Source organism: Bubalus bubalis, chromosome 2 (genome assembly GCF_019923935.1).
Source record: "Bubalus bubalis isolate 160015118507 breed Murrah chromosome 2, NDDB_SH_1, whole genome shotgun sequence".
NCBI lineage: Eukaryota > Metazoa > Chordata > Mammalia > Artiodactyla > Bovidae > Bubalus > Bubalus bubalis.
Window position 1 is genome coordinate 32,666,704 of NC_059158.1, and position 17,223 is coordinate 32,683,926.

The 17,223-nt window shown below is 45.6% G+C and overlaps 1 protein-coding gene across 2 annotated transcripts in view; it reads left to right on the forward strand.

The window, feature by feature from the left end:
* CLIC5 (chloride intracellular channel 5) overlaps nt 1-14,338 on the forward strand; it is a 168,977-nt gene extending 154,639 nt beyond the window's left edge. For both annotated transcript variants that reach the window (XM_006076153.4, XM_006076155.4), the window contains exons 5-6: nt 3,692-3,876; nt 9,853-14,338. In XM_006076153.4, the coding sequence (XP_006076215.3) occupies nt 3,692-3,876; nt 9,853-10,020 (353 nt within the window). In that variant the 3' untranslated portion in view covers nt 10,021-14,338. The remainder of the gene's footprint in view (nt 1-3,691; nt 3,877-9,852) is intronic.
* The last annotated feature ends 2,885 nt before the right edge of the window (nt 14,339-17,223 follow it).

Genomic DNA, 17,223 nt, shown 5'->3' on the forward strand with positions numbered 1-17,223 from the left:
GAGATGAGAAAAGTGATACTCAGAGGGGTTGAGGAACTTGCCCAGGCTCACACTTCAAAAGTGCCAGGATCAGGGGCATTTCCAGAGTTTGTGGAGTAGAAAGTCAATACAATAAATAGGGGATTTGAAAAGTCATGTTCAAGGCCTTGGAGTGTTAGCCTCAGCAGCATCACAGTAAATTCACCCTTGGGTGTGTGTGCTCAGTCGTTCGTCTGACTCTGAGACCCCATGAGGTGAAGCCTGCCAGGCTCCTCTGTCCGTGGAATTCTCCAGGCAAGAATACTGGAGTGGGTTGTCATTTCCTTCCCCTGGGGATCTTCCCAACCCAGGGGTTGAACCACGTCTCCTGTGTCTCCTACCACTGTGCCACCTGGAAAGCCCTACAACTTACCCTGGGTGGGATCAGAATTTAAATGCAAGAATAGTTCTGTCACGTGGGCCCTCTCTGCAGCTTCATCTCCTCTTCTTTCTACCATGATTGTCTCCAATTCTGACCTTCACATTCCTGATTAAAACGCACAAACGGGAGTGATGCACTGACACACACAGCACGTCCTCAGAGCATCCGGACGTGGTGTGTTACACGGTGGGTCACGGCTGTGACGTAAGGCAATGAGGTCATAGCTGTGACATAAGGAGGAGAAGGGACGACAGAGGATGAGACGGTTGGATGGTATTACCGACTTGATGGATGTTGGCTCAAGGAGTTGGTGAGGGACGGGAAGCCTGGTGTGCTGCAAGCCATGGGGTTGCAGAGTCAGACATGACTGAGTGACTGAACTGAACTGAAGGCAATGACCCTGGCTATTCTCAAACTTTACCCGTCCACCTTGAGAAATTGCTGGAGAAAGAGTTTAAATTTCTCCAGAATCATCCTCCTAATGAGCTTCAGTTGCTGTTCTAAGACTCTCTTACCAAATTTCACGATGTTTCCAAGCCTGGGCACTCGGGCAGGTACCAGCTCAGGGGTCCGGGGGGCTTTTGGAGTTAGAACCTGCAACGTCTCCTACCCCATCCATGCCTCTTTCCCTCAGATGGTATCAGCTCATCACAGTTCAACAGGAATTCAATTTGATTGTTCCTTTCTCCATTAGAAGCAAGATTTTGTTATCATCTCCGTAACTGAAAGGGGCAGCAGGGTTTGTGGAAGCAAACAGACCCAATATAAACTACAGCTGTTTGGGTTGGGGTGGGGTGGGGTGCTAAGAAGTACTGTTGAGCATCCACCCTCTGCTGGTGCGCTTCAGTAGGCCTGCAGTCCCATCCCAGTCTAGACAATTACTAAGGGGAATACAAGCATTTTCCCCAGCCCCACTCAGTCTCTTCTCCCAAACTGGAAACACAAAGCAGATGATGAAGTCCAAGTTCAAATGCCACGCCAGGCAGAAGGAAGTGTTGAGAAACCACGTCCAACCTCCAGCCTGTTTTCAAACATTCCAGTAAGTGTTCAATGCCCGTATCTTGGGCTGGTGTCATTTCATTGTCTCAGACAAAGGTTCTGACAAACATGGATTATGTGAGGAGGGGCTGACAGAAGGCACATTTGGGAAAAATCTGAACAAGAGCACAACCCTCTGGGCTCTTCTTCTGGGGGCAACTCCTCCCTTTCATCTGCTGAAATTAACATCCAGCCTGATTCCCATCATCTCAGTGTCATGCTCTAAACCAGAGTCTGGAAAGAACAGCCCTGGGGGTGTGTGAGGGCGGGGGTGGTGTGGAGTGCTGGGACTGATAACGCAGATGCAGTGACTTGGCTAGCCGTCTCCTCTGGCTTTGTTCTCGGAGCCTAGGTAGACAGTTTCTAGGCTAGAGAATGACTCTGAGTGATGGTGACATCCTATAGCTGCTCCTTTGAGTATTTTGCTCTGTTCTTTAATATATTTATATAATTTTTAAGTTGATATGTTGTGTTTTCCTTTTTATTCAGTTCAGAAATTTTCTTCCAGGGAAGTCTCTGTTCTGTTGCTATATATGAATGAATTATTGGCCAGATAATCCCTGGGGCAAGGCTGGAAAAGCCTTCTGCCGTATTATCTTTCCTTGGATGTTCCCTCCTTGAGGGACAAGTTTCCATGCATCCAGGGTTGCACATTTCTGGGGGAGCCCACTGCCTGTTTTATTCGCCCTTCCGTTTTAGACTGCTGTGGGCTTCCCTGGTAGCTCAGACAGTAAAGAATCCGCCTGCAATGCAGGAGACCTGGGTTACATCCCTGGGTCAGGAAAATCCCTTGGAGAAGGGAATGGCTACCCATTCCAGTATTCTTGCTTGGAGAGTTCCATGGACAGAGAAGCCTGGAGAGCTACAGTCCATGGCGTTGCAACGAGTCAGCCACAACTCAGTGACTAATGCTTTAGAACAGCCCCTCTAAATTAAACTCAAGGATGCCTCCTTGATATCCACTGGTTCTCTGGGGCAACCCTGGACATGGGTACTGACTGTCCTATGTCCTGTCTTCCTGGAAGCCTTGACCCCTCTCCTTCTCAGGTTGGGTTAGCCAAGGCTAAGGCTTCCCCCAAATCTGGTGCCTATCTCTGTTCTAGAAAGTCTATATAGCTGTTATTTCCTTATTTAATAGCCTTTTCTTCCTACAGAATGAGTATGTGGATTAATTGCAGAATATTGGCAAAATTTGGTTAAGCAAAATAAGAAAATGAAAGTTGATAATTATTATGGTATCTGCTGGAGATGAGAACTATAATGGCTTTGATAGATATCCTGATGGTTGTATTTCTGTATTTACGTTATCTTTTTTAAAAATGGATTAGCAAGTGTTTACTGTTTGGTTAAGGTTCACTTTTTCAGGCTGTGTAATACTCCCCTATGGCATGGTGTACTGGCTGTCAGATTCTCTTTGGTGTGTGTTCAGTTCAGTTCAGTCGCTTAGTCGTGTCTGACTCTTTTTAACCCCATGGACTGCAGCATGCCAGGCTTCCCTGTCCATCACCAACTCTCGGAGCTTGCTCAAACTGTCCGTTGAGTCAGTGATGCCATCCAACCATCTCATCCTCTGTCGTCCCGTTCTCCTCCCGCCTTCAATCACTCCCAGCATCAGGGTTTTTGCAAATGAGTCAGTTCTTCACATCAGGTGGCCAAAGTGTTGGAGTTTCAGCTTCAGCATAAGTCTTTCCAATGAATATTCAGGACTGATTTCCTCTGGTTGGATCTCCTTGCTGTCCAAGGGACTCTCAAGAGTCTTCTCCAACACTGCAGTTCAAAAGCATCAATTCTTCAGTGCTCAGCTTTAAAGATAGTCCAACTCTCACATCCATACATGACTACTGGAAAAACCATATCCTTGACTAGACAGACCTTTGTTGGCAAAGTAATGTCTCTGCTTTTTAATATGCTGTCCAGGTTGGCCATAACTTTTCTTCCAGGGAGCAAGCGTCTTTTAATTTCATGGCTGCAGTTACCATCTGCAGTGATTTTGAAGCCCCCCAAAAAATAAAGTCTCTCACTATTTCCATTGTTTCCCCATCTATTTGCCATGAAGAGATGGGACCGGATGCCATGATCTTAGTTTTCTGACTGTTGAGTTTTAAGCCAGCCTTTTCACTCTCCTCTTTCACTTTCATCAAGAGGCTTTTTAGTGTGTGGTTCAGGGTAAGCTCCTTTACCCTGAAGTCCCCGTGGCTGCATCCAGTGGCAAGGAGGTTGACTAAAGACACTTCCCTTGCTGTTCCATGCCAGCCCTTGAGAGAGGCCTGACCAAGGCTCTGAAGAAGCTGGATGACTACCTGAACACCCCTCTGCCAGAGGAGATCGATGCTGACACTCGCGGGGATGATGAAAAGGGCTCCCGGCGCAAGTTCCTGGATGGGGATGAGTTGACCCTGGCTGACTGCAACCTGTTGCCCAAGCTCCATGTGGTCAAGGTAAGAGCACTCTACCTGCCGGTGCCCCCCAGATCCACTTCATCGAAGGCCCAGGTCTCTTGCGAGGATGAGACAAGGACAGGGCCGCCTGCTGATGGAGAATCAGAGTTTGAAAATCTCGTGAACAGGGACCCAAAGTCAACCTCTGCTGCATGCTGGCTGTGTAGCCCCTCTGAGCTCCAGTTACACAGGCATGTGTTGCTTAACCAGGGCTGTTGGGAGATTAAATGTGCCCTGAAAATGCCTGCCATGTTTTAAGGGCTTCTCTGGTGGCTCAGTGGTAGAGAATCTGCTGCCAATGCAGGAGACGTGGGTTCGATCCGGGGGCCGGAAGATCCCCTGGAGAAGGAAATGGCAACCTACTCCAGTACTCTTGCCTGGGAAATCCCATGGACAGGAGACCCTGGTGGGCTACAGTCCTTGGAGTCACAAAAGAGTGGGATATGACTTAGCGATGAAACAAGAGCAAGCCTATTATATGTAGTTACGTATAGTCTTGTCACTCCAAAGACCTCTTCCTTACCTTTTCATCACAGGTTTTCACTGGCTACCCACTACCTCATGATCTCTATTAAGTGTAATCTCATATACGTGTTTTCTTTGTGGGCAGACCCACCTTCTGATTTCTTATAGCCACTCCTTGGGGCAGGCAGACAGCATCTTCCTCTTCTACTAGTTAAAGAGCTGGAGGTTGCAATAAATGATAATTATTTTTGCTACCATTGCACTTCCCAATCATGGCTGACACAGAGCGTAATCTTTCCTATCCAGCCTTAGGATCCGAGAAATGGGAAAGAAGAGGGGAATTCTGAGTCATCCCAATCTCCCATCCCAAAGTGGACCCCTTCCTGTGTGTCTGTGACAGGCTTCAGTGCAGCTGTGACTGCGTGTTTCTGATGACACAGAGCCCTCTGCCTACCAAGCCAGCCCTATCATTTTGGACAGCTCTAGTTATTAAGAGCCATCTTTGCTTACATGGAGCCCAAACCTGCCTCCCTGCTTGCTTGGTTCTCTGGAGCAACACAGAACAGGGCTGCTTTCTTCATCTCATTTGAAGACAGCAGTTTTGTCCCCTGAATTTCTCTGAACTGGGCTTCCCTGGTGGCAATGCAGGAGACCTGGGTTCGATCCCCAGGTTGGGAAGATCCTCTGGAGAAGGAAATGGCCACCCACTCCAGTATTCTTGCCTGGGAAATCCCATGAACAGAGGAGCCTGGTGGGCTACAGTCCATGGGGTCACAAAGAGTCAGACACGACTAAGCAACTAAATAACAGCAACTATAACATATACATGTATATATGTTGTTTTTCAGATTCTTTTCCATTATAGGTTAGTATAAGATATTATAGTTCCCTGTGCTATACAGTAGGGCCTTGTTGTTTAGATATGTTATTAATATATATAGTAGTATGTATATGTTAATTCCAAACTCCTAATTTATCTCCCCTGCCCCCACTATCCCCTTTGATAACCATAAGTTTGTTTTCTAGCACATCCTTTTCTGACCCTCATCAGTCCAGAGAAAAAGACAGTGGGATCATAAAGCTAGACTGCTCTCTTTTTCTACATCTGTTGATCTCTTACAGTCTCAGTCAGACAAAAGCTCTGTGAGGATAGGTCTTGTCCAAGCCTAATGGTGGGTACATGGTAGCCCTTTAATTAACACTCATTGGTTGACCATTTGATCACCTAGCTTGTGACACTCAGTTTCTTTCCACCTGTCACTAAGAAGAATCAGATGCAGTCATTTATCAGTTGGATATCTGCCTGTTGGTTTTCGGCTGATGTCCTGAGCTGGAAATCAGAACCCTTCATTCGGAGCACACACCAGGTGGAGTTGAAACACAAGCTGAGCTTGACCTGGTGCTCCCAAGGGATGCATCAGGGCTGGAGCCTGGGAGGGAATCATGCTTGCCAGGGCTGATGGGCAGAGCAAATGCAATCCATTCATACGAAGACACTTTGGGGTTCAGGGGCAAACCAATGGTGATTGGTAAGTCTGTCCAAGCTGTTTGTCTTTGAAGTTATTAATAACTGCATGGTCACCCCACCTTCAAAACATCCTTTATTCTCTTTCCATGAGGACGAAGTGGCACCATTATGGGTGATATGATTCTATCAGTAACACTATCAGAGGTCATGGGAAGAACACCATTCTAGAAGTCCAGAGACTCAAGTTCTGTTGTTGTTGAGTCGCTCAGTCATGTTTGACTCTTTGCAACCCCATGGACTGCAGCATGCCGAACTTCCCTGTCCTTTACTATCTCCTGGTGTTTGCTCAAAGTCGTGTCCATTGAGTTGGTGGTGTCATCCAACCATCCCATCCTCTGTTGTTCCCTTCTCCTCCTGCCCTCGATCTTTCCCAGCACCAGGGTCTTTTCCAATGGGTCGGCTCTTCGCATCAGGTGACCAAATTATTGGCGCTTCAGCATCAGTCCTTCCAATGAATATTCAGGATTGATTTCCTTTAGGACTGACTGGCTTGATCTCCTTGCTGTCCAAGAGACACCACCAACTAGCAGCAGGAGCTGGGACAAGTCGTTTACCCTTTGGGGAAGTCGTTTTTCTTATGTCTGAAAGAAGAGGTGTGGATGATTATTTTCCTTCTTGCCTCTTCCCCCTCTTCCTCCCTGTCTCTCAGTCACACATGGCTGGACCACCCACTCAAGAATCACGTGTCCAATTAGGTGGACAAATGGACCTCCCAGGCCCCATGCTTCATCCTCCGGTTCCTCCAGTTCCTTCCAGCACTAGACTCCCAGTTACGCCCATCCTTGGATGATGTTCAGTGCGTCATTCACTTGGAGGAGCTGGAGTTCGGAAGGAGGATGACCCACAAAAGGACAAAGGCTGGGCCTTGCTTCCCATCTCCTTGGATTTCTGCTGATGCAGCTTATCAGAGCCCAGAGCCCTGGCAAACCTCTAAAGTGCAGAAAGCATGAAAGGAGAGCCAAGTCAGACCTCCAGTTTGGCTTCAGATGCCAAGACTTAATCTGGGCTGGGGGAGCTAACTGTTTTCATATGAAAGCAAATTCAGAACATGAGCATGGAGTTTCCTGCAGACGTCAGAGCTTCTCCCGCATGCGTTCCTTCTCTCTCTTCCATTGGCTTGCCTTCAGCTTTATCTGCATCCTTGGAGGCCGAGTTGCTCCAGCCCCACTGCTCGCTGACAGCCTGGTTTGAACTTTCATTGTCTGGCTGCCTCCTATTCTCATTTCCCAACTCAAGCCGATATGTGAGGATAGAACCAGCTGTGGTCAAGCTCAGGGTGTATAGATCCGGGCAGGGAGGGGCATGTGGGACTCTTGTCGTCTCCCCCAAGACCCTTGTTCCCCACCGCCCCCCAGACCCTCACGTGGCACAGGGACCTGTTTAGCCCCTGAAGCAAACAGGAAGGGAGCTATACATATAAACACAGATATAAATTCATATGTTGAGTCTCTGTTGTTTCCCAGTTCAAATTATATCCTTTAAAAACCTAAAAATAAATTCCAGCAGCAAGAGACTCAAGGCCACCCCATGGATTAGTTTTTTTTTTAATGGATGTCTTGACCTTATTATGGCTCTTTTTCTTTCCTTTTCTCCATTTTAAAAATTGGAGTACAGTTCCTGTACAATATAAGTTACAGGGGTACAACAGTAATTCACAATTTTTAAAGGCTATACTTCATGTATGGTGGTATGGAAGTCACTCAGTCGTGTCCAACTCTTTGTGACCCCATGGACTATAGCCCACCAGGCTCCTCTCTCTGTCCATGGAATTCTCCAGGCAAGAATACTAGAGTGGGTTGCCATTCCCTTCGCCAAGGTATCTTCCCTACCCAGGGATCAAACCTGCATTGCAGGCAGATTCTTTACCATCTGAACCACCAGGGAAGCCTATACTCCACGTGTAGCTACTATAAAATACTGACTATATTCTCTGTCTTATATAATACACACTTAGAGCTTATGTTATACATAGTAGTTTGTGCCTCCTAATCCCCTACCTCTGTTTTGCCCTTCCCTTCTGGTAACCACTAGTCTGTTCTCTGTATCTAGTTTTCTTTTTTAGATTCCACATATAAATTATAACATACATTATTTGTCTCTTTCTGTCTGACTTATTTCACTTAGCATAATGCTCTCTAAGTCCATCTATGTTGTCGCAAATGGCAGAATTTCATTCTTTTTCATGCCTGAGTAGTATTCCATTGTGTATATGTATCACATCTTCTTTATCCATTCATCTGTTGATAGACATTTAGGTTGCCCCCATGTCTTGACTATTGTAAATAGTACTTCTATGAACATTGGGGTGCATGTATCTTTTCAAATTAGTATTCTCCTTTTTTTTTTTTAAAGATATATACTCAGAAGTGGAATTACCAAATCATATGGGGGTTCTGTTTTTAGTTTTTTGAGAAACTTTCATATGTTTTCCACAGTGGCTGCACCGATTTATATTCTGTGGGCTTTTTTCATTCTCTCTGGCAGTTTCAAGCTGCTTCCCTCATTGGAGCCTCCACCCCTGCATAGATTTGCTCCTGACCCAAGACAGCCTCTTCTTAAGGCTGTGGGCAACCCCAGGGCCCCTTCATCTTGCAGTGAAGAGAGGGCTTTGTCCAAGGACCCTGAACCCATCACTTGTGCTCATTGGCCACACCTATCCTGGATGGACAGACACTCCAGGTGGCTTCGGTACTGACCTCCCCAAACCAGTTATATTAACCGAAAGAATTTAATATGAAGAAGTGCTAAGTACCTAAGAACTAGGGAGGCAATATGTACCTTGTGGTTCCTTCTTCAGGGCAGGGGGCAAAGGGAAGAGTTTGGAATGATCAAAACTTGAACTATACAATAGCCAAGACATGGAAACAAACTGAATGTCCATTGACAGATGAACTGATAAAGAAGATGTGATGGTCTCAATGAATTCTGACATTAGATAATGTTTCTTGAGCACTTAAAGCCAGCACCTCCCCCAGATGACTTTTATGTATATTAAATAATTTACTACTCCGAGGTAGGTCATCTTATTATTTCCATTTTAGAGAAAAAGAATTTGGGGCTCAGAGAAGTTAAGTAGCTCGTCCAAGATCACACCATTGTCAAGTAATGGGGTCAGGATTACAGATCTAGTCATCTGGGATCCAGAGCCCACACTTTTAACCACTATGCTATTCTTTCAATACAAACACCACTTCCCCAGAAGGCTCAAGTCCACAGCCCCGAGTGTGGCAGACAAGGGAGAGAACAGGAATCACCATCTGTTCACCTCCACATACCCTGAAGCTCCATATGCATTCCGGCATCTAACTTGCATGTTTTTTTGCTTTGCATTCCCTTCTGTAGATAAGGCTGGATGGGGGAAGAAAAAGTTGTCTATAATTCTATCAGTCAGACGTATCTTCTGCTAAGAGATTGGTGTATATACTTCTGTTCATCATACATATTCCTCCTAATGCTTTATACTGTACTTCCAAACTGAACAGCCCCTTGAAGCGTTCTTCAAGTCCCTGGAATTTTCTCTGCAACCTCATTTTTCATGGCTCTCCAGTATGCCACTGCATGTATATATGACAATGTATTTATCCATTCATGTGTTGTTGGACATTTGTGTTGGGTACTTTTTTTTTTTTTTTTTTTTTTTTGCTATTTCCAAATAGTCCTGCAGTCCTATTTACAAGAAACTAAATCTTCTTATACACTCACGATATTTCCTAAGGAAAGGAATACCTAGAAGCAGAATTACTAGATCAGAGGACAAATTATAGTTGCTTGGGAAAATATAATACAACAAAAATAAAATAGCATATGATAATTAAATCAAATAGTGTTGCATTAAAAAGGCAGCACCGTCACCTTGCATGACAAGTGTCTTGCTGCTGGCCCCTAGGGGACACATGGAGGGTCTTCCCGCCGTGCACACACGGGCCACATCACTGATCCTTCCCGGTGATCTATTTCACGCTTTAACGCCATCTCTATTGCAGATTGTGGCCAAGAAATACCGCAACTACGATTTCCCGGCTGAGATGACGGGTCTGTGGCGGTACCTCAAGAACGCCTACGCCCGGGACGAGTTCACCAACACCTGCGCGGCCGACAGCGAGATCGAGCTGGCCTATGCGGACGTGGCCAAGCGCCTCAGCCGATCCTGAACTTGGCCGTCTCGCCCCATCGCTGCTGCAGAAGGACTCCACCGTCTTCCCAAGGACTCTGGCTTCACACACTTCTCTTCCACGCCACCTCTGGAAACTTCTGTCTCCATCAGGCCACATCTCTCTGGCATCCTTGGAACCCCCCCCGCCTGCTGGCTTTGACCTAAGTCAGCGCCATCTCCCTCTGGTCAGGCAGGAATCCCGCAAGCAGAAAAGAGAGAAACGGTCAAGCTGTCAGCCTTTCGGACCTGGACTGGGTTCCCTGTGTTTGGGGGTCGGTGCCAGGGGGAACCCTGTCTGTGGGATTGTCACTGGCCCCTTTTGCCAATATTGAAATATCTCCTAAGATGCATTAGAAACCTACAACATGCTGTCCTTGTCCACCCTCCTCTTTGTCAGTAACTCCAAGGCCAAACGCCCTCTTTGTTCTTATTAGAAAGAGGTGCATGGCTGTGTTAGGGGAGACAGAGAGTGGATGGGGCAGACGTGGGTCTGGGCACCTGGCAGACACACCTCCAGTCACTCACCACTTTCTAGCACTCTTGTCACTTCGGGCACTGAAGGCCAGATTGGAAAACAACTTCAGACAGTCTCAGTTTTCTGTAGTGCTGGGCACAGTCTGATGTGATCACATACCTGGCTTGATGCTGATCTCTATTATCTGTCTAGGCCTTGCCAGGAAGGGAAATTGGCATGCCATTCCAAACTGGGGTAACTGGGAAGGGGAGGGGAGGGGAGGAGTGTTGATGCCAAAAGGCCCGTGGGGTCTACCAGCCATGGGGTTTGCTTGCTTATGGGAGTGGTTTCATTGGGGATTACATGCCTGGGTTTGACTATGTTTATCCACGATTGAATTTTGGTCTCTGAGAAAGCAGATGGGAGTGTGGGGGGTGGGGAATGGATGCAGGAGGCTAAGAAGACCTTTGTATGAGGCTCAGTGTTCCCTGGGAATCTTCTAGATAGATCTTTTCTCTTATAATCTAAGTCTCGAGCCAGTGATGTCATGTAGCTGCCATCTTCATAGCAAAATACCAACAATTGACCAAAAACGACTCTCCAGCTTCTTCAAGTTGCTCCTGGATGTGGGTCTGTGAGCCGGGTGCTCTCTGATTCAGCTGCAGCCTCTGATGCGCAAGAGATACATTTAGGAGGTGGCTTGATCGTGGAACCTTAGGAAGAAAGTCCATGGGCCTTTCTGATTGGGAAACCATGTGGTTTAAACTCGAAGAAAAAATACACGTGCATCTGGGTAAATTTTCCTACCGTCTGATTCAAATGCCTGATGAAAAAGAGGAAGCTGTTTTTTAGCTAATATTTCACTCTGTAGTCATTCTCCTTGAGTTTCACCTCCTTAAACACTTACCCTGCCTGAGCACAGGGAACTGTGCAGAGGAAACGAAGAAAAATGAACTAGTCATGAGCTCCCTCTTGCCATGAATGCCCTGGGAGAAAGTCCACCCGCCGCAGACCCTTACCTTCAACAATCCTCCCTTCTGTGTTACCTGTTGATGGAGGCTGAGGCTCCCAAGTGCCCGAAAGCCCCAGGACTTGGCTCGCTGCTCAGTGAGGGCAGGACAGCATGGGGCCTTCCTGTAGAAACATCACGAGGTTCTAACCCAAGCAACCTATCTGCCTCCAGGGATCTCTAGAGAGAAACGGGACCCAGTGATCAGAGCAGAGGGGAAGAAGCAGGGGGTCCCCTTTAGCCCAGGGAGGAAGATGCCATTTCTCAGTGGGGCATCCTATAAGCCTGAGACCTTTCATTCAAAAGCAGAAAGAATGGATTCATTTCCTCCTCTAAGGGAACCTTTGCAGGACTCCCTGCTAACTTTGTCCCTGGAGATGTTTGAAAAGGCGAACTAATGAGGAAACAATCCTTCTGACAATAGGGAAAAGCCCCATGTTGGTCTCATGGGAGATGAAAGCTTAAATGATCCCAAAGGCCTTTTCATTAGTGTGAAATTCTGTTGTCCTCAGAGATCCTTCCCTGAACATCACAGCATAAGTACGATGATCTAAGAAGCAGTTTACTTTCCCGAGATCCAGAGAGGTGCTGTTCTTGAGGTATACCTGAGAGGCACAGCCAGTGAGCCACAGTGAAAATGGAAGGATGCCCAGGCAGAGAAGCTCCCCCAGGCAGAGTAGCACCCCAGGCAGAGTACCCCTACAGAGGAGTTTTTGAACCCTGAGGACACTGGATATTCAGAATCCAGCAATTGGCAAGTCTTTAAACACAGCCTTTAAAAACAAACAAGCCAAACTAAATCAATATTGTTGGTTCTAGCTGTTCCTTCTGTGGTTGACTTAGTTTTATATCAGTAACCATATTAGGGCACAGGGGTGGGGTTGGAGCAGTTATATGACCCCACTGTAACCATTTAACAGAGGGAGAGGAGTTGTAGATGGATGACATTTCCTGGTACTCAATCCAGGAATATCTTTTTATTGCAGCAGCAGATTATCATATGATGCAACCAACTATTGATTTAAAGCTTTAACATCTATGACGGGATTTATCAGAGTATTTTTAAATAATATTGCCTTATGATGATTCTTTTCCAAAGAGATTTTTCTCCACATCCTTCAGTCTGCCTGGGTTTTGGCCATAACCTTGTCCTGTACACAGCATATCATCTCCCAACCACAGTGTGGAAAGGTCCTCAGATGTCCTCAAAATCAACTCAGGGAGTATTGAAGGTCTGCAATTTGACCCTGAACTCCAGAGTGTTGAGATGGGAAGTGACCCTTGTTATTGGCCTGGCATGCATATCAATACCTCAAAAAGCATCTCAGTGGCAGTAAGAGGGGATTTACTTGGGTTGAGATTCTATTTTACTCTAGATTTATTTCTCTCCTTTGGTTTTCACATCACTTTTTGGTGGGTTAGCATAGTGTGAGGCAGAGGGAGAAATAAGAATCGTATTCAGAACAATTGCGTTGAATTTACCCATCTTCTCAGTCCTGCCGGCCTCTCAGCTTGCCCTGAAAGAGTGTATTGGATAAGATTTTAACAGCTATAAAAGATGAGCTGGATCAGTAAAATCTAGATTGGTCCAGCACATAGTTCCTTCTATTGCACAGCTTCATTACCTGACACTTCAGAGCTACCAGTATGAGTGTGGCTGTCTTGTTTTGAACAAACGATACAGTTACCTGGCACCAAGCTCATGAGTTGAAAAGTGAAACCCACGCTCCATTGGGTTATTTGACCACAGGTCCCCAAACTAGTTTCATCTTCCCAAGAAATGATACTGTCTTCAGTGTTCACTTATCTTGCTGGTGGGGCCATGGAAATGCTTGATCTTTTGATTAGAAAGAGGCCATGCCAAGAATGAGTTTTCCTGGGCTGAATTTTCTAGCATTTGTCAAATGAAACAATGGAAACTCTTTGTAACACCTGTACCCACTGGCCACTCTGCAGAAAGACAAGATCAAGCATCTTAGAATGGTTGTAGAATGGATCACATCTGGAATGGACCCTGAAGATCTAAGATCCTAGAAATCAGCAAGGTCTGGACAAACAGAATGAAAAAGGAGGCAGTGTCAGGAAGATACAGGTCTCAGTTCAGTTCAGTCGCTCAGTCGTGTCCAGTTTTCCATCAGGAGAAAACGGTGAGAGTTGGTGTCTGAAATTAAGTTGGTCTAGAGGCAGGGGACATCCAGTAGGTAGGTCTGTGACTCCAATTTCCAAGGGCCAGGAGGCCAGTTCAGCAGCAGAGGGAACCAAGATGCTGGTGACTTCTCCTTGGAATGAGCAGCATTAACTCATGGTTAAAAGTAAGTTCAATGATTCCCAAGGGATCACTTCCTTATTTTAAAAAATAACACTTAAAAGCCTCTGGAACATTAGAAAAAGAAGTGTGCGTGGGAAGCATCCTGGTTCTGATGTGAGGACCAAAGTGTTCACATCTTGGCTTTGGGACCCTCCTAGCACACGCGGCCCATTGGTTTCTATCCACGGCTCTTGGCATGTAATCCAAACAACACATGCCCTCCCATGAATGCATCATCCTCTCCCTTTGTCAATATTCTCCTCCCAGCTTAGTTTCAGGATCCTTTCATTTTGTGATATGGTATGACCCCAAATGTGCATAGCCTTACTTAATGTTACTTAAGGAAATGGATCCAACGTTCCCCTCCTCAACCAAAACAAAAATTAAAAATTGCCTCACTGTAGAGCTTGGGTTAATCTATTTCTATGAAAGCGATCTTTTTTGGCAAAATATAATTTTAAGGATACTGTCATCTATGGTATTTATGTATAAAGATTTTGCGATATTGACTATGTATATGCTTAAAATATAAAATATCTGACTGATGTTTGAACTTGTCTTTCTTTCCTGACCACCTGGCTATTCCATTTTATAAGCTGGAGAGTTAACTAATTTAGCAAAGAAGCCTAGCTTTTATAAAAGATCAAACATTTCACTTTATAAAAACACTCCCAGTGATGGTCACTTGATTTTCCTCAAGACCTTTAGCTATGGTGATAAAATAACAGGACTTGCTTTCAAGCCTTAATAATGTAAAATTCCTTTTTAATGAAGACATTGCTAAGTGTTTTCCTCATGAATCTGAACCAGTTATAAATTTGTTTTCTGGTCTTGATTGGTATTAACTAATTCAAATAAAGTTGGTTTATTTTCAAATAGTACAAAATCGACCATCAGACGTCTTATTGAAGGTGGGGATTTCTTATGCTGTTTGAAATGAGTATGAAATACTTCTTTTTTCCAAACGTTATTTGATTTTTCCCATTACAAAAGAAAAGATGTTCATTCTTCTTAAAAATCAAAAGCAAATAAAATTAAAAGAAAAAATGAAATAGGGAATTATCTGGCTGTCCAGGTGTTAGGCCTTGGTGTTTTCACTGCCATGGTCCGTGTTCAATCCCTTGTGGAGGAATGAAGGTCCCACAAGCCATGTGGTGCAGCCAAAAAATATGTAGTAAAAAGAATGAAACAATGTCATTTGCAGCAACATGGGTAGACTAGAAATGATTATACTAAGTGAAATAAGCCCAGCCAAAGACAAATGTCATGTGATATCACTTATATGTGGAATCTGAAAAAAAAAAAAAAAAAAACAGATACAAATGAACTTATTTACAAAACAGAAATAGACCCACAGGCATAGAAACAGACCCACAGAAAACAAGCTTATGATTACCGCAAGTGTAAGGAAGAGGTATAAATTAGAAGGATGGGATTAGCAGATACACTGTGCTGTTCAGTGTTTAGTCTGATGCTTTGCGACCCAGTGAACTGTAGCCCACCAGGCTCCTCTGTCCATGGGGCTTCTCCAGGCAAGAATACTGGAGTGGGTTGCCACGCCCTCCTCCAGGGAGCAGATACACTAATGTAATAGATTCCCAGCCAGGACCTGTGTATAGCACAGGAAACTCGACTCAGTATATTGTAATAACCTATAAGGGAAAAGAATCTGAAAAAGAACGTATATATAGCTGAAGTACGTGCTGCACACTTGAAACTAACACAAACTAACACATAGTTGTAAATCAACTATGCGTGGAAAGGTGTGTGCACCCAGTCGTGTCCGACTCTTTTAACCCTGTGGATTGTACCCCACCAGACTCCACGGGATTTTCTAGGCAAGAATACCGGAGTGGGTTCTATTTCCTTCTCCAGGGGATCTTTGCAATATAGGGATTGAACCATTGTCTCTTGCCTCTCCTGCATTGGCAGGCAGATTCTTTACCCACTGAGCCTCTGGGGAAGCCCATAATCAACTACATTTCAATTAAAAAAAAGAAAAAAGAATAGAGGAATAACAGAAGGAAAAGCAAAAACCATTTGACCCAGCCATCTAAAAATGGATTTTTATTTTAGCAAGGCTAGAAATCCTATCAGAGTCCATGAGTCAGGTGAAAAGAATATACTGATGTTCCTTCATGGGTCTCATTTCAGTTTCCTACCTGTATTGTACCTGGGGGTGGGCCAGAAGTGACAGCGCAGGTGTGATTCGCATCTTAGAATACTGGCTTCCCTGCACTGAAAGGACTCTCTTGGCTCTCAATGGCCTCACCCTATCAGCCTTCCTGACCTGAAATTCCCACCGTTACCATCATGTCACTGACTCTGGATTAAGGTCTTCAGAATCCTCAGGAAGATTCACCTGGAGTCAACATAGCACCCGAAGAGTGCCTCTGTGAGTATTCGCATTGCTGAATGGTGCAGCATTCTTAGCAGTACCCTGAGCTCTCCATGCTGCCACAAAGTCTTCTCATCACTTTGGAAGAGATTAGACCCTTGCCTCAGGGGATGAGTCCTGGCAGGAGAGGCAGCCTGGAGCTCAGAGAAGATGCCATTGGTGGTCATCTCTCCACCCCGACCACCCCCGTCTACCCCTGGCCGATCTGATGGGCTCAGGAGTCTACTTCCCCATCCCTCCCTCCTCCCCACCCGTCCACTCCCTCCTCATCTTTCTGTGACTTGGGTGAGAATGGTTCGAACCTCAGGTTCAAGGGAGAATCATAAATGGTCTGAGCCTGTCCTCCTGGCTGTGGTTGGCTTCAGAATGGGCTGTTGACCAAGTTTCCCCCAGTATTGTGAGAGGAGGTTTGTTCAGGAGACTCTTAGAAACATTCTTTAGGAAGCAACTCCCCAAGTCACTGCCTCTGGTGCTGGGATGTGGGTGTGTAGTCTGGAAGGGCTGCAGCTCTCTGGTGACCATGAGGGGCAAGCCTCAGGCAAAGGCAATTGTACACTGAAATGGGGCAACAGTGGAGAGAGCCCAGGTCCCTGATGTGCCCAGAGCTGCTGAATTGTTAAACCCTAATGTTGGTTCCGATCTTACATTTCCTGTCCTATAACACATCCAAGACTGTCTGAAGGTGTTTATTGCTTATTGTGTTGAGTGGCCAAAAACAACCTGCATGATACATTAGCCAAGTTTGTTGCTGTTGTTCATAGCCAGTCAGATCAATAGCTGGCTCACCCATTGTTTGAATGCAGAGGGTCTACTCTACAGGTTGACCAAGAGCTGGGAGCATGGGTCTTCACCTCTCTGTACCTTGTTTCCTTCCCCATTTGCTACGATGAGACCAAGGGGCATGCAAGTGGCGGTCACTGTGCTTGGCATTGAGGAGAATGGAGCTCTGCTCCAGAGAGATTTCCAAAAGGCGGACTTGAAATGAGAGCATCTCATACATTTCAAAGATGTTGTGTGCTGTGTCTGTTTTGC